This window comes from Tachyglossus aculeatus, chromosome 11 (assembly GCF_015852505.1).
Source record: "Tachyglossus aculeatus isolate mTacAcu1 chromosome 11, mTacAcu1.pri, whole genome shotgun sequence".
Classification (NCBI taxonomy): domain Eukaryota; kingdom Metazoa; phylum Chordata; class Mammalia; order Monotremata; family Tachyglossidae; genus Tachyglossus; species Tachyglossus aculeatus.
Genome location: NC_052076.1, coordinates 49,984,416 through 50,009,899, shown reverse-complemented (window position 1 = coordinate 50,009,899; position 25,484 = coordinate 49,984,416). Strand labels below are relative to the sequence as shown.

The 25,484-nt window shown below is 45.3% G+C and overlaps 1 protein-coding gene across 2 annotated transcripts in view; it reads right to left on the bottom strand.

Annotated features, from left to right (window-relative positions):
* Nucleotides 1-25,484, bottom strand: part of WWP2 (WW domain containing E3 ubiquitin protein ligase 2) — a 135,985-nt gene that overhangs the window by 96,573 nt on the left and 13,928 nt on the right. For both annotated transcript variants that reach the window (XM_038753597.1, XM_038753598.1), the window contains exons 2-4: nt 24,322-24,406; nt 19,568-19,715; nt 19,068-19,189 (exon numbers count right to left, since the gene is read on the bottom strand). In XM_038753597.1, the coding sequence (XP_038609525.1) occupies nt 19,068-19,189; nt 19,568-19,715; nt 24,322-24,391 (340 nt within the window). In that variant the 5' untranslated portion in view covers nt 24,392-24,406. The remainder of the gene's footprint in view (nt 1-19,067; nt 19,190-19,567; nt 19,716-24,321; nt 24,407-25,484) is intronic.

Sequence of the window (25,484 nt, the reverse complement as noted above, 5' to 3'; positions counted from 1 at the left end):
TTATTGTGTTAATGATGTGCATTTAGCTTTAATTCTATTTGTTCGGACGATTTTGACACCTGTCCTCATGTTTTGTTTTGTTGTCTGCCTCCCCCTTCTAGACTGTGAGCCTGTTGTTGGGTAGGAATCATCTCTATATGTTCCCAACTTGCAATAATAATAATAATAATAATAATGGCACTTATTAAGTACTTACTATGTGCAAAGCACTGTTCTAAGTGCTGGGGAGGTTACAAGGTGATCAGGTTGTCCCACAGAGGGCTCACAGTCTTTATCCCCATTTTACAGATGAGGTCACTGAGGCCCAGAGAAGTGAAGTGGCTTGCCCAAAGTCACACAGCTGACAATTGGCAGAGCCGGGATTTGAACCCATGACCTCTGACTCCAAAGCCCGAGCTCTTTCCACTGAGCCACGCTGCTTCTCTGCGCTTGGTACAGTGCTCTGCACACAGTAAGCGCTCAATAAATACGACTGAATGAATGAATGAATGAATTAGGTACCGATGAGGTACCGATGAGGTACCTCAGTTACCTCATCAGTAAAATGGGGATTAATACTGTGAGCCCTACTTGGGACAGGGACTGTGTCCAACCCAATTTGCTTGTAACTACCCCAGCGCTTAGTACAGTGCCTGGCACACAGTAAGCACTTAACAGGTGCCACAATTATTAAAAGACCACAAGAGAGCCACCAATCCTTTACACAGCATTCCCTCTACCACCTCTGTCCCAGGCCTCTTACGTGGGTCAAAGGAGACATCAGTTGAACTCTTTCTCCCATCAGGTCAGCTCTACCTCAAGGTTCCGATTTTCATTCATTCATTCATTCATTCACTCATTCAATAGTATTTATTGAGCGCTTACTGTGTGCAGAGCACTGTACTAAGAGCTTGGGAAGTCCAAATTGGCAACATAGAGACACGGTCCCTACCCAACGACGTGCTCACAGTCTAGAAGGGGGAGACAGATGACAAAACATAGTAACAAAATAAAATAAATAGAATAGTACATATGTTCATTCATTCATTCACTCAATCGTATTGATTGAGCGCTTACTGGGTGCAGAGCACTGTACTAAGCACTTGGGAAGTCCAAATCGGCAACATATAGAGATGGTCCCTACCCAACGACGGGCTCACAGTCTAGACGGGGGAGACAGACGACAAAACAAAACATATCAACAAAATAAAATAAATAGAATAGTACATATGTTCATTCATTCATTCAATCGTATTTATTGAGTGCTTACTGTGTGCAGAGCACTGTACTAAGCGCTTGGGAAGTCCAAACTGGCAACATATAGAGACAGTCCCTACCCAACGACAGGCTCACAGTCTAGAAGGGGGAGATGGACAACAAGACAAAACATATTAACAAAATAAAATAAATAGAATAGTACATATGTTCATTCATTCATTCAATCGTATTTATTGAGTGCTTACTGGGTGCAGAGCACTGTACTAAGCGCTTGGGAAGTACAAGTTGGCAACATCTAGAGACGGTCCCTACCCAACAGCGGGCTCACAGTCTAGGAGGGGGAGAAAGACAACAATCTTGTTTGCCTGCTATTTGCTTTTGGGGGATTCATTATGTACCAACTGGCTCAGAAGCTAGTATGCAACTGACAAGGAACGCTTTTAACTCCATTCTACCTAGACTTTTTATTAGCCTCTAAGGCCACAACCCTCGATTCTTTCCTTCACTCTAAGCTCACATAGCCAGGCACCTACACAATCCATAAGAGCACGCTGGGAAGTGTGCTAATACAGAGTATTTTACTAAATGGTTGGTTTGGGGTGGGGGTGGGGGGGTGGGGGAAGCCTTGGCGAGAAGCTTTAAAATTCTGCATGTGTTCACTAAAGAGCCAGGTTTTTTTGAGAGGTGAATCTGCCTGGATCAGTGCCTAAGAAAACTGATTGCCAGACCCCCAGTAAATGGAAACCAAATGAATCTTACTAGGCAGATTATAAAATCTAGCCCTGATTTGCCAGTTAATGGCTTCATATTCAATAGCTCTACTTGCCCTCATGGTGTTTGACTGTGGTGTACTATAAAGAAACATAATGGGACTTTAATGACTTTAATGGGACTTTTAGACTGTGAGCCCACTGTTGGGTAGGGACTGTCTCTATATGTTGCCAATTTGTACTTCCCAAGCGCTTAGTCCAGTGCTCTGCACACAGTAAGCGCTCAATAAATACGATTGATTGATTGGGAAGCCGATTAAAAAAACTGAAGGATGGGCAGAAGTACCTAATGGAAACCGAAAGGGGTGTCCCTGGATGGAAAATGCACCTGGGAATCTTAGTTACAACTGGAAACAGCCACAAACCAACCCTCGGTACCCCCTGAAGACCCTGCAATAAAATTGCCAAAGCCCCTTTCTCCCTTAACACTCCTTCCTAGTGCTTCTCTAGCAGCTACTTGCTCAAGAGCCAATTACGGAAAAGCGGCTAGGAAATAAGGGGGCAAACCCACGCCTCAACCGGCTAAAAGTCCGTTGAGAGAAGCAGCGAGGCTCAGCGGAAAGAGCCCGGGCTCTAAGCGCTTAGTACAGTGCTCTGCACACAGTAAGCGCTCTATAAATACGACTGATTGATTGATTGGAGTCAGAGGTCATTGGTTCAAATCCCGGCTCCGCCAATTGTCAGCTGGGTGACTTGGGGCCGGTCACTTAACTTCTCTGTGCCTCAGTTAGCTGTAAAATGGGGATTAAGACCATAAGCCCCACGTGGGACAACCTGATCACCTTGGAACCTCCCCAGCGCTTAGAACAGGGCTTTGCACATAGTAAGCGCTTAATAAATGCCATTTTTATTATTATTATTATTATTATTATTAAAAGTCAGATTGAGCAGGGGCTTCTTGGACTCTCAATCCTGCTCAGGAATACTGTATGGAACAGCTTTGACTGGACCTCACTACTTTACTTTCCATCTCTACTCTTTGGGATCCTCTGCCAGCGTACCTCAACTGTGACCCACAGCATACCCACCCTCTGACTCCGGTCCTCGGGCCTCTCCCTAAGCCTCACCAACGGATGGGGGATCGATTCCATTTAGAATAAATGAGACGTGATCGACCCCCAGCCCACGTCATCCCCCGGGCCTGGAATGCCCTCCCTCTGCCCATCCGCCAATCTAGCTCTCTTCCTCCCTTCAAGGCCCTGCTGAGAGCTCACCTCCTCCAGGAGGCCTTCCCAGACTGAGAACTTTCCTTCCTCTCCCCCTCTTCCCCCTCTCCATCCCACCTCCTTCCCTTCCCCACAGCACCTGTATATATGTATATATGGTTGTACATATTTATTACTCTATCTATTTTACTTGTACATATCTATCCTATTTATTTTATTTTGTTGGTATGTTTGGTTTTGTTCTCTGTCTCCCCCTTTTAGACTGTGAGCCCACTGTTGGGTAGGGACTGTCTCTATGTGTTGCCAATTTGTACTTCCCAAGCGCTTAGTACAGTGCTCTGCACATAGTAAGCGCTCAATAAATACGATTGATGATGATGAAACACTATGCGGTTTCAACCACCGGCTGCGGAATCCAATTACGCTTGGAAGGCCAAAGATACAGGTTTACGCTGGTCTCCATCAAGAGCCCGCACTCGCTTCCCTATTTATAGCGGAATGTGGAGCATATACAATCCATAGGGGCCCCGCTTTGCTTTGTCAACCTGCTTCTTCCTTGGTGGCCCTTCCCAGTGGTTCCCTCGCACGCGACCTCAGCAGAGGGATCTTGAACTGAGAGGGCTTCCCCCCGCTATCAATCAGTCTTGAGTATTTACTGAACGCCTACTGCGTGCACCACGCTGTCCTAAGCGTTTGCAAGGATACGAGAGAGGGGGCAGACGTGATTCTCCACCTTTGAGAAGCGGCAGCGTGGCTCAGTGGAAAGAGCCCGGGTTTGGGAGCCAGAGGTCAGGGGTTCTAATCCCGACTCCGCCGCTTGCCTGCTGTGTGACTTTGGGCAAGTCACTTCACTTCTCTGTGCCTGTTACCTCATCTGTAAAATGGGGAGGAAGACTGTGAGCCCCCCGTGGGACAACCTGATCACCTTGTATCTACCCCAGCGCTTAGAATCAATCATTCAATCGTATTTATTGAGCGCTTACTGTGTGCAGAGCACTGTACTACGCGCTTGGGAAGTACAAGTTGGCAACATATAGAGACAGTCCCTACGGATCACAGTCTAAAAGGGGGAGACAGAGAACAAAACCAAACATACTAACAAAATAAAATAAATAGAATAGATAGGTACAAGTAAACAGTGCTGGGAAGCAGTGTGGCTCAGTGGAAAGAGCCCGGGCTTGGGAGTCAGAGTTCACGGGTTCAAATCCCGGCTCCGCCGCTTGTCAGCTGCGTGCCTTTGGGGAAGTCACTTCACTTCTCTGTGCCTCAGTCAACTCATCTGCAAAATGGGGATTTACGACTGTGAGCCCCCCGTGGGACAACCTGATCACCTTGTATCCTCCCCAATCAATCAATCACATTTATTGAGCACTTACTGTGTGCAGAGCACTGGACTAGGCACTTGGGAAGTACAAGTTGGCAACATATAGAGACGGTCCCTACCCAACAGTGGGCTCACAGTCTAAAAGACTGTCCCCAGCGCTTAGAACAGTCCTTTGCACATAGTAAGCGCTTAACAAATGCCATCATCATCATTATTATTATTAGACAAACACAATCTAGACACACACTACAACGGGAAGGATCGATAAAACAGATGGGAGGAAAAAGAAAAGGTACGGATTGGCAGGTAGACAAGACTGTAAACTCCTCTGTAGACCGCAAGCTCTTTGTTAGCCAGGGATCGTGTCTACCAACGCTACCGTTTTGTACCTTCCCCCCAGCGTTTAGTACAGTGCTCTGCGCACAGTAAGCACTCAAATACCACTGATTCACTGTTAGGCAAGTGAGTGTGCTTAAGCAACACAAAATGGGTCCAGTTGGAGTACCTACATACTTGGTTGGCCCGGGAGAGTTTCAGGAGGGAGTTGAGGGGAGGGTTAACGCTGGGGGATGAGAGAAATGAGTCAGTGTTAAAAAGTGAGTGTGGGTGGGTGTTTGCGATCACCTTGCACCACTGGTCTTCCAAGTGTAATTAGATTCTGCTGCCAGGGACTGGAGTATACTGTCTCCATTATATTCACATCCCATTTGTTCGAAAAGCTTTTAAATTCCCAACACTACAAGTCACACCAACCCGACTGGCTACTTTTGGCACTTACGCATTTATATTTCCCCTCAGCACCTAAGGAGCGCAATCAATCAACAGTACCGAGCGTCTGCTTATTGTGTGCAAAGCACTGTACTGAACACATGGGCTGGAGATTTGTATTTTCAACTGTAGAGTCGATTATTTATTCTAACATTTCACCCTAACATTCACACTTCCACCTATTTTATTCTTGGTTTCCTCCTGCTTCCACTATTGGTGAAAACAATCCTTCTGTCTGTCTGTATATATGTTTGTACATATTTATTACTCTATTTATTTATTTATTTTACTTGTACCTATCTATTCTATTTATTTTATTTTGTTAGTATGTTTGGTTTTGTTCTCTGTCTTTTAGATTGTGAGCCCACTGCTGGGTAGGGACTGTCTCTATATGTTACCAACTTGTACTTCCCAAGCGCTTAGTACAGTGCTCTGCACACAGTTAGTGCTCAATAAATATGATTGATGATGTCGTCTCCCCCTTCTAGACTGTGAGCCCACTGCTGGGTAGGGACTGTCTCTATATGTTGCCAACTTGTACTTCCCAAGCGCTTAGTACAGTGCTCTGCACACAGTTAGCGCTCAATAAATATGATTGATGATGTCGTCTCCCCCTTCTAGACTGTGAGCCCACTGTTGGGTAGTGACTGTCTCTATACGTTGCCAGCTTGTACTTCCCAATCAATCAATCAATCAATCGTATTTATTGAGCGCTTCCCAAGCACTTAGTACAGTGCTCTGCACACAGTAAGCACTCAATAAATACAATTGATTGATTGATTCTGTCTGCCTCCCCCATTCGACCGTAAGCTCCTTGAGGGGAATGTGGGTTTTGCTTCTGGTGTAGTCTTTAAATCGCTTAATATAGTGAACTGAACTCTGTGGATGCTCAATAAATTGATAGCTACGATCTCATATCCAAATCAGTTGCAGAGGATATTGGTAGGACAGGCAGATGCCTAGCACCTCCCTCTTGTCCCCACCTCCCATTTTCTGAGGAATTTTGACATCTTTCTCACCTTCTCCATTGTTCTTCGGGGGGGGTTCCACTGTTCATGTGGCTGTCCCTGCTGATCCCCAAGCTGTGCACCCCTTCCCCAAAAGTGATCTGGCTCCCTCTCACTTTAAACAAATCCCCCTTAAGGAACTCGTCTGCTCCGTGGCTTCATTTACCACCTCACTAGCCCCCCAACTCCCCACTTCATGAAGCCTGATGTCTCTCGTTCCCTATAATCTCACCTATCCTCCTGCCTCCAGGGTATCTCCCTACCGACGGCCCAACAGAACCTCTAGTTCAGCCTGTCCGAAATTGACGTCATTTTCCCACCAAATCCATTCCTCCCCCTAACTTTCCCAATAGTTGAAGACACCCTCCCCATCTCTCCAGCCCCCAGCCTTGGCGTTTTCCTCAACTCTTCACTCTCGCAACGGATCTCATCAAATCTCGTAGGATTTTCCTCCCTAGATCCTCCACTTCCTCTCCACCCAAGCAGCTTCCATGTTGGCACGGGCACTAGTCACTTTCTGGCTTGTCTATTGTATTAATCTCCTCGCCAATCACACCCGTCTCCAGCCTCTTGCCTCTCTAGTCTCTACTTCTCTTGACTTCCCACGTCATTTTTCTAAAATGCTGTTTTCCACATGTCTCCCCACTCCTTAAAAAATCTCAAACGGTTGGCCATTCTTCCCTGAATCACCCCCGTCTCCAGTCTCTTGCCTCTCTAGTCTCTACTTCTCTTGACTTCCCGGGTCATTTTTCTAAAATGCTGTTCTCCGCATGTCTCCCCACTCCTTAAAAAATCTCAAACGGTTGGCCACTCTTCCCTGAATTTTTTGTGGTTTCGCGAGGCATTTACGACGTGTCAAGCACTGTTCTGAACGCTGGAGTAGATTTGAGGTATCGCTAAGCATTTACTACGTGTCAAGCACTGTTCCGAACGCTGGGGTAGATCTGAGGTAATCAGGCCAGACGCAGTCCCACATGGGGCTCACCATCTACGCAGCAGGGAAAACAAGTACTGAATCCCCATTTTACAGATGAGGAAACTGAGGCACAGAGAAGTTAAGTGACTTGCCCAAGGTCACACACAGCAGACAAATGACAAAGCCAGGATTAGAACACAAGTCCTCCAACTCCCAAGCCTGCACTCTTTCCACTCGGCCGTGTGCATCTCTTATCAAGCAGGAACTCCTGACCATTGGTTTTAAAGGGACTTAATCGGACTCTCTCCCCCCCTAATTATTCACTCTTTTCCCACTCCCACCAGCTCACGCTCTCTAATACCAGCCTTCTCACTACGCCTTCCTCTTCTCTCACCATGGACACAGCTCTCCGCATCTTCAAAGCCCCTCTGAAACCACATTTCCTCCAGGAAGCTTGTTGCTGTTGTCTTACGCTGTGGAGTCGTGTCCAACCCATAGCGACGCCACGGTCGCATCTCTCCCAGGACGCCCCACCTCCAAATGCCATCATTCTGGTAGAGTAGCCACAGAGTTTTCTTGGAAAAAATATGGAAGCGGTTTACCATTGCCTCCTTCTGCGCTGTAAATCTAAATCTCCGACTCTCTCCCACGCTGCTGTCGCCCAGCACAGGTGAGTTTTGACTTGATTGCTTTCCACTCGCTAGCCACTGCTCAATCAATCAATCGTATTTATTGAGCGCTTACTGTGTGCAGAGCACTGTACTAAGCGCTTGGGAAGTACAAGTTGGCGACATATAGAGACAGTCCCTACCCAACAGTGGGCTCACAGTCTAGCTAGGAATGGAATGGATATGCCCCTGCTTGACTCTTCCCTCCCATAGTAGAGACTGGTAGAGTACTGGAAACTCTCCAGGTGAGACCTTGAGAGGTGACAGGAAGCTTACCCTGATTAATTTCTAAGCTCCCCAGTTTATTATGCCTCAAGACTGCCCCTTTAATCAATCAATCGATCGTATTTATTGAGCGCTTACTGTGTGCAGAGCACTGTACTAAGCACTTGGGAAGTACAAGTTGGCAACATATAAAGACAGTCCCTACCCAACAGTGGGCTAATATTACTATGCCACCTAAGCAGCTAATTACCTAAACCTCCCACACTTATGTACATTATTACTTAGCACTATCTCATATTCCCAGCGCTTAGAACAGTGCTTTGCACATAGTAAGTGCTTCATAAATACCATCATCATCATATACATATTCTCTTTCCTTTATCAGTAAATGATTTTAGTATTTGTTCCTTCTGCTAGATTTTAAGCTCAGTGAAGACAGAGACCATGTCTATAATCCTCCTGTACTATCAAGTGCTTAGTGCAGTGCTCTACCTATAGTGATCTCGCAAATACTGTTGGAGAATCTATTTGTACATATTTATTCTATTTCGTTAATATGTTTTGTTTTGTTGTCTGTCTCCCCCTTCTAGACTCCTTCCCTTCCCCACAGCACCTGTATATATGTATATATGTTTGTACATATTTATTACTCTATTTATTTATTTTACTTGTACATATCTATTCTATTTATTTTATTTTGTTAGTATGTTTGGTTTTGTTCTCTGTCTCCCCCTTTTAGACTGTGAGCCCACTGTTGGGTAGGGACTGTCTCTATATGTTGCCAATTTGTACTTCCCAAGCGCTTAGTACAGTGCTCTGCACATAGTAAGCGCTCAATAAATATGATTGATGATGATGATGTAAGCCCGCTGTTGGGTAAGGACCGTCTCTAGATGTTGCCAACTTGGACTTCCCAAGCGCTTAGTACAGTGCTCCGCACACAGTAAGTGCTCAATAAATACGACTGAATGAATGAATCGAACAATTGAGAAAGAACTCTTGAGTGTGGGCGTAGACGGGGGCAACCCTAGATGCAGAGGCCAGTCTGCCTTGTTGGGCCTGCTCGGGAGATATAAATTTAAACTCCTCATTAAGCGTCTTTCACCACTGCTCTTGTCATCTTAAATAAAGCTTGAAAAGCAGACGCTTGGCTGACTGCCACTGCTGATCTCATTTCCCCACATTCAGGAGAGGGGGAATTGGGGAAACCCTTTGGTTTTCCCTGAATTTCAGGAACCACACCAGAGAATCGGACAGATCCCAGAGCAACTACTAACATTCAAAGGAAAGATTCTTACTGTAAATCAATCAAACCCTACCAGTAAGAAACACCACGGTTGTAAAGCCAAATATATAACCAGGCAATATAAGCTTTAAGTACTTGATCACATTAAGCCCAAAGTATCAGGTTAAAAGCCCCACGGTTTCAGCTTCCTCATTTCCAGGGAAGAACAAGTCTCTGCTACCTAGGTAAATTAATGCTCCTCGGATTAATTTTTGCCTGCCTTAATCCAGAGTGAAAATGTGGTGTTTAAATACCTAGGTCAACAGGCACGGAGAAATCAAATGTCTTGACATTTAAGATTCTAACTAAAAGGAGAAAACCTGCAGGCTGTAAACCCCAAGTGTAAAGCCACTACCAAACCGTTTCAAAACCCTGCAGTATTGCGACTGTACTTCCAGCTTACGTGGTGAGATGGTGGGATTTCTGAAAGCTGAGATTTTTGCAGTCAGTGTGCGAAGACATTTGTCTCTTTAGAAGGTTCGCGGTTCTTGTACCCTGCCCCTCAAAAGACACATTTCTTTTAAATAGAAAAAAATGTATTCTCCGAGCTTTCCCGTAACTCAAAAAACAGGCACCAGTCAAGAAATAGTGCAAGCTCAGAAAAGAGTTGGTGGAGGGGCTTTTGGGCCAAGACTAACTACAGAAGCTCAGCTCAGACTTTTAGGAGAAATTATGAAGAGTTTTATTTGCCTCAACGATAGAGCGACAGAAGCAAGTCTCCAGTCTCCTCCCCGGATTCTCCCCTTCCCACACAGCTCAAATAGGCAGAGGAAATAACTGGTGTGTTGAGTCCCAGATGAACATTCATTATCAATCAATCCATTGTACTTATTGAGCACTAACTGTGTGCAGAGCACTGTAGTAAGCGCTTGGAAGAGTACAACGGAATTGGTAGACACGTTCCCTGCCCACAAGGAGCACAGTTTGAAATTGTTGGTCTTCCAAGACTGTTTTGAAAGTGGCCCCGAGCTCTGGGAAAAAACAGAGGAGCATGCAGTGTAAGCTCATTTCTAGACTATAAGCTCATTGTGGGCAAGGAATGTGTCTGTTTATTGTTATACTGCACTCTCCCAAGCGCTTAGTACAGTGCTCTGCACACAGTAAGCACTCCATAAATACGACTGAATGAATGAAAGTGAACCGTTTTCCCTTCCACTCTCTCGTGCCTGCCAGAAAACTGGCACCGTCTAGGCCCTAGCCCCCTTAGGCTTAAATTTGTGTTTCAGAGTTCCTTCGCGGAGAAGGGATGAAAGGACATCCGTGCGCCACCATTCCAAGATTCCGTGGGTCTTTACCACTTTTAACATCTCATTTGCTTCAAGTTGATTGGAGAAATATGCCTGGCGCTCTCCCAAGCGCTTAGTATTATTATTACGGTATTTGTTAAGGGCTTACTATGGGCCAGGCACTGTACTAGCCGCTGGGGTAGAGTCAAGCTAATCAGGTTGGACACGGTCCACGTCCCACATGGGGCTCACAGTCTTCATCTCCACTTTACAGATGAAGTAGCCGGGGCCCGGAGAAATTAAATGACTTGCCCACGGTCACCCAGCAGACAAGTGATGGAGCCGGCATTAGAACCCAAGTCCTTCTAACTCCCAGTAGCACACACTATTCTGCGCTCTGCACATAGTAAGTGCTCAATAAATACCATCAATGATGATGCTTTTCCTTCCATTCAGTATTGCCTAAAGCACTCCAAACCTCCGTTAACCCCTCTCCACCAATCTACCCCATTTTCTATTCTCTACCTAGCCACCACAATAGGACTGCATATTTTCTCTAGATCCAGTGATCCTCTGAAGCTATACTAATAATAGCGGCATTTGTTAATTGCTTACTATGTGCCAAAACACCGTGCTCAGCACTGGGGTAGATAAAAATATAATCTGTTCAGACACAGTCCCTTGTCTCACATGGAGCTCGGTGTTTAAGAGAACAAGCATTTAATCCCCATTTTACAGGTGAAGCACAGAGAGTTTAAGTCACTTGTCCAAGGTCACAGAGCAGGTGAGCAGCAGAGCTGGGATTAGAATCCAGGTTTCCTGATTCCCAATCACTCATTAATTCATTCATTCAATTGTTTTTATTGAGCGCTTACTGTGTGCAGAGCTTGGGAGAGTACAATATAACAACAGACAGACACAGTCCCTGCCCATAACCTCCCAATCTTGTGCTCTTCCCACTGGGACACATTTCCCTGTTCATTATCTGTAAATAAACCTTCCCCTCCCTGACTGAGGCCTGTTCAACCTTTCCAGAATCGCATTTCAGTCAACCAATCAATAAATTATATTAAGTGTGCACTTACTGAATGCACAGCACTGTTCTAAACCCTTGGAAATGTACAACAGAAGCAAAAGACACATTCTCAGTCCACAAAAACAACATCCCTGATCCTTCAAGTCCCAATTTTTTCCCTTCCGAAGACTGACACCCACACACACCTCACAATACAGTGAGGCTGCGCTCCCATCAAATACGACTGTTCTGCATATTATTATTCTTATCAAGGGGTACACTTATCCCCATTTATAATTTGGGATCCAAGACCTCTGGAAAAATAATATGAAATTCCTTTATGGGCTGTATAGTGTTACATTATCTACCGCTGCATCGTTAATTGGATTAATCCAAAGCAGAATATCAGAATATTGAGTTAATGGGGAGCTGAAGTCTGGTTAAGCGCTTAGTACAGTGCTCTGCACATAGTAAGCGCTCAATAAATACGATTGATGATTATGAAACTATGAAATGCAATGGTCCCGCACTGGTCTTTTCAGGCACAAACGCCCTCATAAGTGAACCTCATTCATTCATATTGAGTGCTTCGTGTGTACAAAGCGCTGTATTAAAGTACTCGGAAGAATACAGTATTACAATCAACAGACACATTCCCTGAACTTTGCCTTCAACGGCGCTTTCTTCAGGTACAAAGGGCAGATGTATAGGAAGAATCCCCATAGCTGCACTCTGCTCACTAGTGTGAGGGAGGGAAAGTGGGTGAAAGAGTAGTCTGGAGTGGGCCATAAAAAATAATAGACCAACGCCTCGAGGATAAATCCTTGGAGTAGATGACAAGCTCTTTTGAGTATTTATACCTGGCCAACTGAGGAGCGCTGCATAAGAGCACGAATCCTTAGCAGGAGCTTAAACAGTGGAATGGAAAAGGCAGAAAGGTGGGAAGAGTCTTTGGGGGAACCCCTCCCTCACATAACCCCAATTTAGGTGAAGAAATCCTCCCCGGCTCACCCCTGAATGATCGAGTCCGAGCAGGAAGCAGTCACCCGGCTGCCATTTTGGGGTCCTAGCGTAGACTCCTCCCGCTTCCAAAAACTCAGGAAAACCACCGGCACAAAGGAGGAGAAAGGTAGTGTTCTCCTGCGTAGGAGTCCACTCCAAAGATGAGGCACACTCAGTGTGCGGAGAGAAGGACCGACTTGTTTATCGAAGCACCACACACAAGAACCTTTTAAGTGCCAAAGGCCAAGAAATGGAATGGAAAAACCCTGCTCACCTCCAAGTCTCTGCACAAAGAAGAGGCCAGTCTCAGCCAGAGCCCAGACTTTCAGTTGTAAAGACACTCCTGATTCCTGGACGTGAACCAGAGGCCTTTGCTAGGAAGTTCCAGGCAGTTTAGCTGAATTTAATCCTATGTTCTGTTGGCCACTGCATCCACTCCAAAACTGATACATTTACAAATCACTTCAAATGCTGAAGCCAAATCCCAGAGGAGGGAGAGGGGGCTGAGTGCAGGGGAGAAGGGATTTCAGCATAAACTCTTTTATTCCTTTCTGAAAAATGAGGCTTTACAAGGCTGCCTTCGAGCCTGCAACACAGAGGGCTGTTTTAACGTCCATTTCAGGGGGCCCGTGTGTTTGCTTTTAAAACTCATACCTAGAAACACCTTCTCTTTCTCCAGTTCTACCCCTCTGATACCGAAGTCACGAAATGGACCTGATGCAACTTTCAGGAGGTTGGGGGGAAAGGCAGGGGGTTGGTATTGGCTTCTTTAAAGAATTCCTTGAGGTTCTGGCTCAGTCGCATACGCCTGAGGTGCATGAGGATGGAAAGCAAACACACAGACCGCTTTTCAGAGGCTGTAAAATAAAAAAAATAACCCCCCCCCTCCCCCCAAAACCCCTGGCATCTGGTGCCAATCAAGGAACAGTAGCCACTGATGTAACTGCAACTTGATCGGAGGGCAATAAAACAAAAGCTTTCATTTGCAGGCTGCGGGCTGGCAGACACGAGCACGCTTCAGAGCAGACTCAAGCTCTCCGGCCCGATTCGGCACGCGGCCCCTCTTCGGCGGCAGCACTAAGCCAACGACACGGCCACGTTCACCCTCTATCCCTGGTCCCACTGGTCTCTTCCCTGAGGCCTCCCAGAGCGTCTTCACTTATTCCTCCAAAGCGGTTACGCCCAAATCTCACAATTTAAACCAAGCTTCTCTTCCCTCCCTCCTTGGGCACAACTGCGTGGCTGTCTCGTAGATACCAGAAGGAGCCTCGGGGTTCCAGGGCTACAAACTCTGAAACTTTGGAAACGGAGTATTTTAGAAATTGATTGGCCCATTTCGCTATTGGGAATGAAGCCTTTAACGAACAGCCGGGACACTACCCGGTCAAATTGACCTTTACCTTTCCATATTACCTCCTGCCAAGAACAGCACATCAGGAATCTCCTCCAAGAAGCCTTCCCTAAGCCCCCCTCCCCTCTGAGCTGCTCTTACTTGCTGCCTCCCACCCCCACAGCACCTATGTATATATGTCATTTATTTATCTATTTATTTATATTAATGTCTGTCTCCCCCTCTAAACCGTGAGCTCATCGTGGGCAGGAATGTGTCTTGTTATAGCGTACTCTCCCAACTGCTTACTACAGTAAGTGCTCAATAAATACAACAATGAATGAAGGAATAGCCCTCCTAACTCAGGCTAAAGGGGTGATGAGCAGAATGGCAAAAAGGTAGGGAGCAGGAAGAGAAATGTCTCCAAAATACTTTTCCTCTTTTCTTCTTCACCTTGAACGTTTTGAGGCATTCTATTTTCTTTAAACACGAAAATTAGAGAAAGAGTGAAAAACGAATTCTTGAACTGCCCAACGTGCACGCTTTCCTTCGAGTCGTGTACAAAGCCAACTCACCAACACCACTGCCAGGCCCACAGCACTTGTGTAAGATACCTGTAATTTTATGTATTTGTGGTGATGTCTGTCTCCCCCTCCTCTAGACTGTAAGCTCATTGTGGGCACGGAATGTGTCTGTTTAGTGTTGTACTCTGCCAAATTGTCAGCTGTGTGACTTCGGGCAAATCACTTAACTTCTCTCTGCCTCAGTTACCTCATCTGTAAAATGGGGATTAAGACTGTGAGCCCCCGTGGGACAATCTGATCTCCTTGTAACCTCCCCAGCGCTTAGAACAGTGCTTTGCACATAGTAAGCGCTTAATAAATGCCATCATCATCATTATTACTGTACTCTCCCAAGCACGCAGTACAGTGCTCTGCACACAGTAAGCACTCAATAAATACGACTGAAAGAAGGAATGAATTAACGGCTGTGGCACAAAGTTCATGTCAGCTGGTTTTGTGACTTCAGAATGCAAAGAAACCAGGAAAAGAAGTCTTTGGTCACGAATGCACCAATCAATCGATCAATCAATCGTATTTATTGAGCGCTTACTGTGTGCAGAGCACTGGACTAAGCGCTTGGGAAGTACAAGTTGGCAACATATAGAGACAGTCATCATCATCAATCGTATTTATTGAGCGCTTACAGTGTGCAGAGCACTGGACTAAGCGCTTGGGAAGTACAAGTTGGCAACATATAGAGACAGTCATCATCATCAATCGTATTTATTGAGTGCTTACTGTGTGCAGAGCACTGGACTAAGCGCTTGGGAAGTACAAGTTGGCAACATATAGAGACAGTCATCATCATCAATCGTATTTATTGAGCGCTTACTGTGTGCAGAGCACTAGACTAAGCGCTTGGGAAGTACAAGTTGGCAACATATAGAGACAGTCCCTACCCAACAGTGGGCTCACAGTCTAAAAGGGGGAGACAGAGAACAAAACCAAACATACTAACAAAATAAAATAGAATAGATATGTACAAGTAAAATAAATAAATAAATAAATAGAATAATAAATATGTACAAACATATATACACCACATACTCCCGGCCGAGTTTTCCTGAAGAACCTGCTGTTTCCGCCACGATTTTGTCGCGGTCAAGCCTCCCGACTGGTGCTAAAATCACACACAACGGTGTGGGTTGCTTTGATGCGGCATTTCCAAAGAAAGGTTCCTCCCCATTAACCCCTCCTCTGAGTCTGCCCCCGGGACCCCATCGGCACCAGGCTACATTCACTGCCAGAGGACTTTTTAATCAGCCTCCCATCTCTATTCCCCCTACACTTCAGCGCTTAGAACAGTGCCTTGCACATAGTAAGCACTTAATAAATGCCATCATTATTATTCGGATAAGCCTAGGTGAGCTCGGAGCAGTCCCCAGAGGCAGGCAGCATGGAAACGGCTTGCAAGGAGGAAAGGGAGGGCCACAAACAGTCACAAATATCAGCTGCCAATCGCGCAGGCTGTCGGGACAATTAGAAGACCAAAAAACTGCTGCCTTGTCTTAGCCAACCCAACTGGCAATCATTCAGGCAAATCATGCTTGTGATTAAAAACACTGCCCCCCACCAACCCAAATCTCCTTTTATTCTGTTGAAAACAAGAGTGGAATTTTAAGGGCCACTAAGCAACAGGTGGTATTTTCTCAGCTTCTCTGACTTTTTTTTTTCTTAACCTCTGTACTAGAAGCTGCTGCGTGGCTCAGTGGAAAGAGGCGGGCTTCGGAGCCAGAGGTCATGTGTTCTAATCACAGCTCTGCCACTTAGCTGTGTGACTTCGGGCAAGTCACTTAACTTCTCTTTATTTATTTATTTATTTTACTTGTACATTTCTATCCTATTTATTTTATTTTGTTGGTATGTTTGGTTCTGTTCTCTGTCTCCCCCTTTTAGACTGTGAGCCCACTGTTGGGTAGGGACTGTCTCTATGTGTTGACAATTTGTACTTCCCAAGCGCTTAGTACAGTGCTCTGCACATAGTAAGCGCTCAATAAATACGATTGATTGATTGATTGATTCTCTGTGCCTCAGTTCCCTCATCTGTAAAATGGGGATTAAGACTGTGAGCCCCATGTGGGACACCCTGATTACCCCACAGCACTTACAACAGTGCTTGGCATGTAACAAATACCATTATTACTTTTATTACTATTATTACTAGACCTGGTTAGTAAAACTTAAAGAGAAGTCCATTTCTAAGAGGTGAGTCGGTGAGAAAGCTCGTTTTAGAAATCCACTTCGGCTCCAATACGTGCTTTTGAAAACGAAAGATTAAGCAGAAGCCAAAGGCTGTGGTACTAAAAGGAGGCCAGAGGGTGCTGTGTATTTTCAGAAATTTGAATTTGCTCCTGGAATTTTTTTGCAATTACGGTGAGAAAAGATTGCTATCGCTACTTCTTCCTCCTTGAAAGAAACCCCCAGGCAGGTAAGCCGAATAATTAGCCCCCACAGCCAAAGAAAGGCCCACAACCAGTCTCTTTCAGAAGTAATAAAATCAGGTAGTTGCTCAAATCAAATGCACCCTTTCCTGGTCACTAACAGAAATGCGATTTTAAGAAAACCCTCCATCACCAGTCATTCTGCCAAGGAAATATCCAACACTTTTTTCATAAAAGTATTAATTAGAAAAAAGCAAAAAAAAAAGAACGGAGGTAGAAACCGTCAGTTGAGTTTTCCATTCGCCTTCCACGTGTACCCAGGGGAACGACAGGAGCTAATGAAAGAGCCAATTGTGCCCTTCGGAGGAGGAGAGCTGCAGGAGGGGACTGCAATCAACCATCAGATCCTCCTCCCCTAACTCCAAGAGGAAACGCACACTCAGATGAATTAGGACATCTGCATCAAGAGCTCATTAACCAAATGCGGCTCCCCAAAATACTACTAAAACGTTGACTCTCTGTCACTTCTTACGGCACTCGCTATTATAAAAATATTTCCAGCAAAACTGCTCCTTCAAGAACTAGATGCAGCGAGGCCCGGATCGAGAGCGTAGACTAGGATGAAGAAGCTGAGATAGTCCTTCCTTCAGGACTATTTATTTATTTATTTATTTTACTTGTACATTTCTATCCTACTTATTTTATTTTGTTGGTATGTTTGGTTCTGTTCTCTGTCTCCCCCTTTTAGACTGTGAGCCCACTATCGGGTAGGGACTGTCTCTATGTGATGCCAATTTGTACTTCCCAAGCGCTTAGTACAGTGCTCTGCACATAGTAAGCGCTCAATAAATACGATTGATTGATTGATTGATTGATTCAGGAAGGCTATACGCAGAGTTACTGCTTCATCAACTCAGGAATCCCTACCCTAACCAGCTCGAAGCTGCCTCCTGCCCACATTCATCCCACCTCGATTTCTCCTCACCTCTCCCCCTTCACCCTTCATTGCCCTAAGCAAAACTGGGGAGTATCTTCAGTCTGGGAATTCACAAAGCCAGCAGATTTCGTGTGGACGAGGGATGGCTCACACTAGCAGATCCTTCACAGACGATTCCGTGTGGGGGGTCAGATTTTTCGTGTTGAAACAGTCTTTATTAAGCACTTACTGTGCGTACAGCCCTGTACTAAGTTCAGGGAGAGACCACTCGGTTGGGACTTTGACATGATGTGATCCCTTTCAAGAAGAAGCTCGCCAAGGAGGGTGACTATAAAAGCCGACCATGATTGTAAAAGCAGGTGCCCTAAACTGATTTTAGTGTAGAGATGACTATTCCTACTTTCCCAACAGTCCGGTGTCACCGAAAACAGTTGGGGTTTCACCTGGCTCTAAGATATAAGGCTCAAAATTCAATGGAGCTGCAAAGGAAAAGAAAGGAAGAGGCTGAAGAGAAATGGCACCAGAGGAAGCCCTATGCTCCCTCTTGGGACCGCCTGTAGGGAAGGAGAGGTCCCTCGCCACACATTTCTCTCAATCCAAGCCCCACCTTCAGAAAACAGCTCCTGGATGGCAGGCATCCGAGAGACAGAAGCAGCCTTCTCTGCAGCTCACAGTCAGCGCACACAGCTCTGCTCTGAATGGAGGGCTTTATAAAGCAGAGCGAGGGCCTCCGGCCACAGGCCAGGCCACTGACCACAAATGGCAGTAAATAGCCGGAGGGTTTGTATTTCCAAACGGGCAGCGGCACCTTGGCTAATTAAAGTACAGCTTCCATCATACGCCAACATGGTGTTCCCTACCGCTCGGCCCAGACAGACGCACAATGCTACCTTGTTTTATCCTGGGGTTGATAGTTAAAAAGGGAAAAATATACGGCACCGGGCTGCCACTAAGACACACGGAGCTGGGCAGAGCACTCCTACAGAAAAACCAAAGATGGCAGATGGTCTCTCGCTTGCCCTGACAAGATACCCTGGAAAATACTCTCGGCAGCAGCAGGCGATCTCTCTTACCCTTCCAGCCAATGAGGAATTGTCACCATAGGAGCAGAGGCGCTCGGCTAAGGCCTCCTCTTCCCACGGGCGGTCCGGTCACTGCATTTAATTGTCTGCAAGTTTAGGAAACCAGGCTCGCAAAGGCAGGGGGCTGAAGGTTTAGGACCGCCCTTTTCTCCTTCCCACCATGCTCTCCATCTGAGAACCACTGCCACCCTTTCACCAAACATACTTTTTCCCCCATTGTTCTTCAGCACGTTGGAAAGGTTGATAGAGGCAGTGCCCAGCAGCTCGTTCCTCAGGGTATGGCAGCTCCACACCTTCAGATCCAAATGGCTCTGTGCTGTGACATTCCTAAAAGAAAACGAAGACCTAATTAAATCCCACACGATCAAGGAGACCAGATAATCCTGAGCTCTCCTGGAACTCCAAAGAGGGCAGGAGTTTGAAAGAACTCACACTACCTGCCATCCACAAAAATAATTCCACACCTTTCTTTCCTAGCCTCCGATGAGAGCTCTTGAATCTCAAAGTTTGTCAAAACTCCTAGTCAGGGGCTGTGTGTAGGTGTGTTTGTGTGTGGCGGGGGAGAGGGGGTGTAGAAAGAAAGAGGTGAACGGTCACAGGAAACATCACAACCCCACCCCAAATGATGCTCATGGCATTCCTCCTCTTTTTTGCCCCCCACATGACTATTTCAAGAGAGAGCAAGAGCTAGAGGGCTTTTCTTACAAGTTGATGATTTCATTCCAGAGTAACTCGGAGCTTCCAATCCGTTTTCCAGTCTTCTTGGTCTCACTGGGGAGACCATCCACTGCCACCTCCACAAAGGAGTTGATTCGAGGCTGGCGACTATGTACCTTGGGCTTGGCAGACACGACTGCACAGAAAGAGACACACAGGAAGTCACCTCCGTGCCATGCCAGAAGGGCTCCCTCAGTGATCTCCCCCACAAACCTGAGTAGTTTCTAAAGCTCACGTCCTTCTAGAAGGCTCCAGAATCATGGGGCATAAGTTTAGGAAGTGTTAACAGTTCGTACTGGGCCTATAATCCAGTCATAATCGGAGCAAGTACACTCCTGCAGCATATACTACTTCCTGAAAAACCGAAATACCCTTGACAACTGTTAGGATGGCACATCTCCAGCCTTCTTTAAACTCCCCTGGACCAAAGAGAACGCTTAACCCCTTCACTTGTGAAAGACATAATTGGTGGTCCAGGCTCTTAGCCAGGGTAATGGACACTACATAATAATTACAATAACAATAGCATGTTAAGCACTTACTACGTGCCAAGCACTGTTCTGAGCGCTGGGGTAGATAGAAGGTAATCAGCTTGTACAACATGGGACTCACAGTCTTAATCCCCATTTTACAGTTGAGGTAACAGGCACAAAGAAGTTAAGTTGCTTGCCCAAGGTCAAAGAGCAGGCAAGTGGCTGAGCCGGGATTAGAACCTTCCACCGTCCCCCTCTCCATCCCCCCATCTTACCTCCTTCCCTTCCCCACAGCACCTGTACATATGTATATATGTTTGTACGTATTTATTACTCTTTATTTATTTATTTATTTTACTTGTACATATCTATTCTATTTATTTTATTTTGTTAGTATGTTTGGTTTTGTTCTCTGTCTCCCTCTTTTAGACTGTGAGCCCACTGTTGGGTAGGGACTGTCTCTAGATGTTGCCAACTTGGACTTCCCAAGCGCTTAGTCCAGTGCTCTGCACACAGTAAGCGCTCAATAAATACGATTGATGACGATGATGTCCCCTGACTCCCAAGTCCGTGCTCTTTCCACTAAGCCAGCTCACAGTTTTAAGCACCACTTCCCTCTCAGGTCATTCTGGTAGGGAGGTGTAGGAATGCAGAACTAATAAAATCCTAAGGCTGCCACTCAACTTCAAGAAAAAGGGAGGTAGAGCCCTGCTCTGGACAAAATCTACAACCAAGCCCAAACCTCAACCAGGCCACACTGATTTCTGAAAACGGGACATTGAGGGAAGGATTCTTATACGTGCATTTAGACTGTGCCCTCGCTGTGGACGGGCAACGTGTCTGCTAACTCTGTTTTACTGTATTCTCCCAGGTTCTTAGTACAGTGCTTTCCACATAATAAGCACTTAAATACCATTTATTGGTTGACTGTGTATTTACTTGCAATTGTGTGGTTTTGGAGTCCCAAAACTAAAGCAAAGTCTTCTACACATACGTGAGGTGATGTCTTGGTAGCTGCCCTGTCCCGAATGCTCCCATGGACCCAAAGAAGCCAAAAAGAGCTCGGGCCTAGGCCATCTCGTCCTGATAAGCCGATCTGAACCAGGTCTATCTTTCAGTTGCTAGTCCCAAGCCCGGCCTGGGGGCTAGACCTAAACGAAACTTTAGTGAAACTGGGAAATCAATAGGGCTTGAATTCGAAGAAAGAATCAAGAGAAATGACAGATTAAAAAAAAAAAACAAGAATATCGTACATACACCTCAAAGCAAATGAGGCCATCTGGTGGTTTAGGAGAATTCCACCCATTCACCTTCCACGGAGAATGGATTCTTTTGGTTTTCAAAACATAATTATCAGGGTGATCTTTCTTTAATCAGGTAAAATAGGGTCTCAATTTCAACTGGCATCATACAAATAAAAGCTAAAATACAACAACATAAAACAACATCTGCCTGGCAAGTGTTTCTTTAGCAGCATTTACTCCTCTCTGGATTTCTCAAGGGACATAAATGGATGAATGAATGCCGGACATCAAGTCTATCATCATCATCATCATCAATCGTATTTATTGAGCGCTTACTATGTGCAGAGCACTGTACTAAGTGCTTGGGAAGTACAAATTGGCAACATATAGAGACGGTCCCTACCCAACAGTGGGTTCACAGTCTAAAAGGGGGAGACAGAGAACAAAACCAAACATACTAACAAAATAAAATAGAATAGATATGTACGAATAAAATGAATAAATAAATAAATAGAGTAATAAAATAAATAGAGCAATAAAATAAATAAATAGAGTAATAAAATAGAGTAATAGAGTAAATAGAGTAATAATATCAATTATTATACATGATAAAATGAAGGCAGACCTGCTTAATTGGGGGTGTTTAACTCCAGTGGCAATCCGAAATAATAGCCAAATCTTAGTTCTGAAGCTCCGTGAAGGAGGGGATTGTCTATTTATTGTATGCTCCCAAGCACTTAGTACAGTGCTCCACGCATGGTGAACACTTAATACCACTGATTGATTGACTGGCTCCAAAATGGAGTAAAAAGAATGAGGCACTCAGTCATGGGATAAGCAAAAATTGACCCCAGATACCAGCTACCCAAAACACTCCAGAATCTTTACAGAGTATGGAACAGAGAAACCCAACAACACATACATATTTAATGACCCACTTAAAAATGGCCAAATCTGCCAGGTACCATGATGTTGCTTTTATGTATAAGTGTGATACTGACTATTCATCAAACACGCACTAAATCAACTTCAGTTGGCCATGGCATAATTATGATCAATGTATACACTGCCAAGTCCATTTTGGGCACGGGAAATGTTAAGAATCAATCAATCAATCAATCGTATTTATTGAGCGCTTACTGTGTGCAGAGCACTGGACTAAGCGTTTGGGAAGTCCAAGTTGGCAACATCTAGAGACGGTCCCTACCCAACAGTGGGCTCACAGTCTAGAAGGGGGAGACAGACAACTAAACAAAACGTATTAACAAAATAAAATAAATAGAATGGATATGTACAAGTAAAATAAATAGAGTAATAAATATGTACAAACATATATACAGGTGCTGTGGGGAAGGGAAGGAGGTAAGACTGGGGGGATGAAGAGGGGGAGGAGGGGGAGAGGAAGGAGGGGGAGGGGGAGAAAAACTGAGCCAAAAATTTTTAAATGAGAATTAGATCCAAAACGTATTTTAGTGCATCTTCCCTGCTAGACAATTGAGAGCACCTTGAGAGCAGGGATCATGACTTCTAACTCCCGATACGCCAACAATCAGGAGAATACAATGTTGTACACATAAGAGGCACTCACTGAATGTCACTGATTGATTAATCCAAATTTAAAAAAAAAAACTATTTGGGGAAGATGGGGCATTCCTCTAGTTACTCTAAAAATCCATACCTTCTTCTTAATAAGGAAGGTGGCCACTTGATATAGGATAATGTGGGACAGGACTTCGTTTAACTGCAAGACTGATACTTAAAGAGGCTGGGTGGGATAGGAAGGATAGAGAGGCAGTGTGGCTCAGTGGAAAGAGCCCGGGCTTTGGAGTCAGAGGTCATGGGTTCAAACCCCGGCTCGGCCAATCGTCAGCTGTGTGACTTTGGGCAAGTCCCTTCACTTCTCTGTGCCTCAGTACCTCACCTGTAAAATGGGGATTAAGACTGTGAGCCCCCCGTGGGACAATCTGATCACCTTGTAACCTCCCCAGCGCTTAGAACAGTGCTTTGCACATAGTAAGCGCTTAATAAATGCCATCGTTATTATTATATTCCTTTGCTTTGCCAAACACAGAGTTCTGTTTCTAGAGCCAAATTCGCCAGCAAGAAATCGAATGAACTGAAGATGGAAGAGAAACCCTGCAAGAACCTCATCTTAAAATTACTAGTCAATCTGCCGGCTTTTCTGGGGAGGGAGCCTGCATCCGGGCTGTTACGACACCCCAAAATTTATCCGCAAGGCTTGTTCATCAAACCATCAACCCATCAATGGTATTTATTGATTCTCTAAATCGAAGTAAGCGCTTAATAAATGCCATCATTATTATTATTATCATCATTTATGGAGAGCTTAGTGTGGGTAGGGACTGTCTCTATATGTTGCCAACTTGTACTTCCCAAGCGCTTAGTACAGTGCTCTGCACACAGTAAGCGCTCAATAGATACGATTGATGATGATGATGCAGAACACTGTACTAAGCGCTTAATAAACCATCCTGGAATGCCCTCTCTCTTCCTATTTGACAGGTGATCTCTCCCCTGACCTTCAAAACCTTATTGAAGGCACATCTCCTTCAAGAAGCTCTCCCTGATTATGCCCTCATTTCCTCTTCTCCCACTCCCTTCTGCATCGCCCTTCTCCTTGGATTTGTACCCTTTATTCACCTTTCCCTCCACCCCACAGCACTTATGGGCATAGCCATAATTTATTTACATTAATGTCCGTCTCCCCCTCCAGACTATAAGCTCGTTGCGGGCAGGGAACAGGTCTACCAACTCCTATATACTACTCTCCCAAATGCTTAGTACAGTGCTGTGCACACAGTAAGTGCTCAATAAATGGGACCAGTTCATAGACCCTCCAGAAATCAAAGCTTAGACTAAACAGAAGGTTGGCAGGACCTCTATCTCTAAGAACGGCCCTAACGCCAAGTGAAACTTTGGTAATCCAACCAAGAGCTAATTCTCCTTTCTACCTCCGATTTGACTGAACCTTCAGTTAAAACATCAATTTCCCCGTTTCACTCACCTTTCAAAGTTAGCTGGGACTTCTCAAAAGGCAGGCCTGCCCCTGCCCGACCTGAGCTAGCGGATGCCATGTCATCACCAAAAAACTGAAAGAAGAAGAAGACAAGAGCAGGTTGAAGAGAATATTCTTGGAGTATAGCAAAAGGCTCTGGAAACGTAAGCCAATTCCATAAACAATAGTCCATGGAAAAGCGGTAAGAGGGAACATGAGGTGAGGTGTCTGTATCTGGAACTACTCCTTTGGCAGGTCTCGGACTACAGAAGATCAGGCTCATTCATTATTTATTGAGCGCTTACTGTGTTTAAAGCACTGTACTGAGCACCTGGGAGAGCGCAATACAACAGTAAACATCCCCTGCTTACAACGAGCTTATAGTCTAGATGGGGAGACAGACATTAATATAAATAAATGACTACCGGTGACAAGAAACAGTGTGGGCTAGTAGATAGACTACGGGCCTAGGAGCCAGAAGGACCTGGGTTCTAATCCCGGCTCTGCAACTTGCCTGCTGTGTGACCCTGGACAAGTCACTTCACTTCTCTGGGCTCCCTCATCTATAAAAATGGGGATTAAGAGGGTGAGCCCCATGTGGGACAGGGACTGTGTCCAACCTGATTAGCTTGTATCTAACCCAGCACTGAGTTCAGTGCCTGGAACACAGTAGGTGCTTATCAAATACCATTGAAAAATGACTAAATTACAGATATAAGCACAAGTGCTGTGGGGCTGAGGGACCAAATCCAAGTGCAAAGATAACCCAGAAGGGAGTGGGAGGAGAGGAAATGAGGGCTTAGTCAAGGAAGGCCTCCAGAAGAAGCTGTGACTTCAATAAGGTTTGGAAGGTGGGGAGAGGGATTGTCGGATATGAAGAGGGAGGGCATTCCAGGCCAGAAGCAGGCTATGCTCTGCACGCAGTAAGCGCTTAATAAATACTATCACTACTACTTCTACAACAGAGATGTCTGAGAGATTACTGGCTTTGATCTAAAACGGCACATCATTCCTAAACCCTAGGGAAGTCTGAGCCCCGTGTCCCAGACAGAAACTTAATCCCTTATGGGGGTTGAGAGGAGCACTCTCCGACCCCCAAGAGAAGAAATGAAGCCAGTGCTATGGCAGAAGGTAAGGAAGACAAAGGGCCACAGTTCTGTATTACTCTAGTG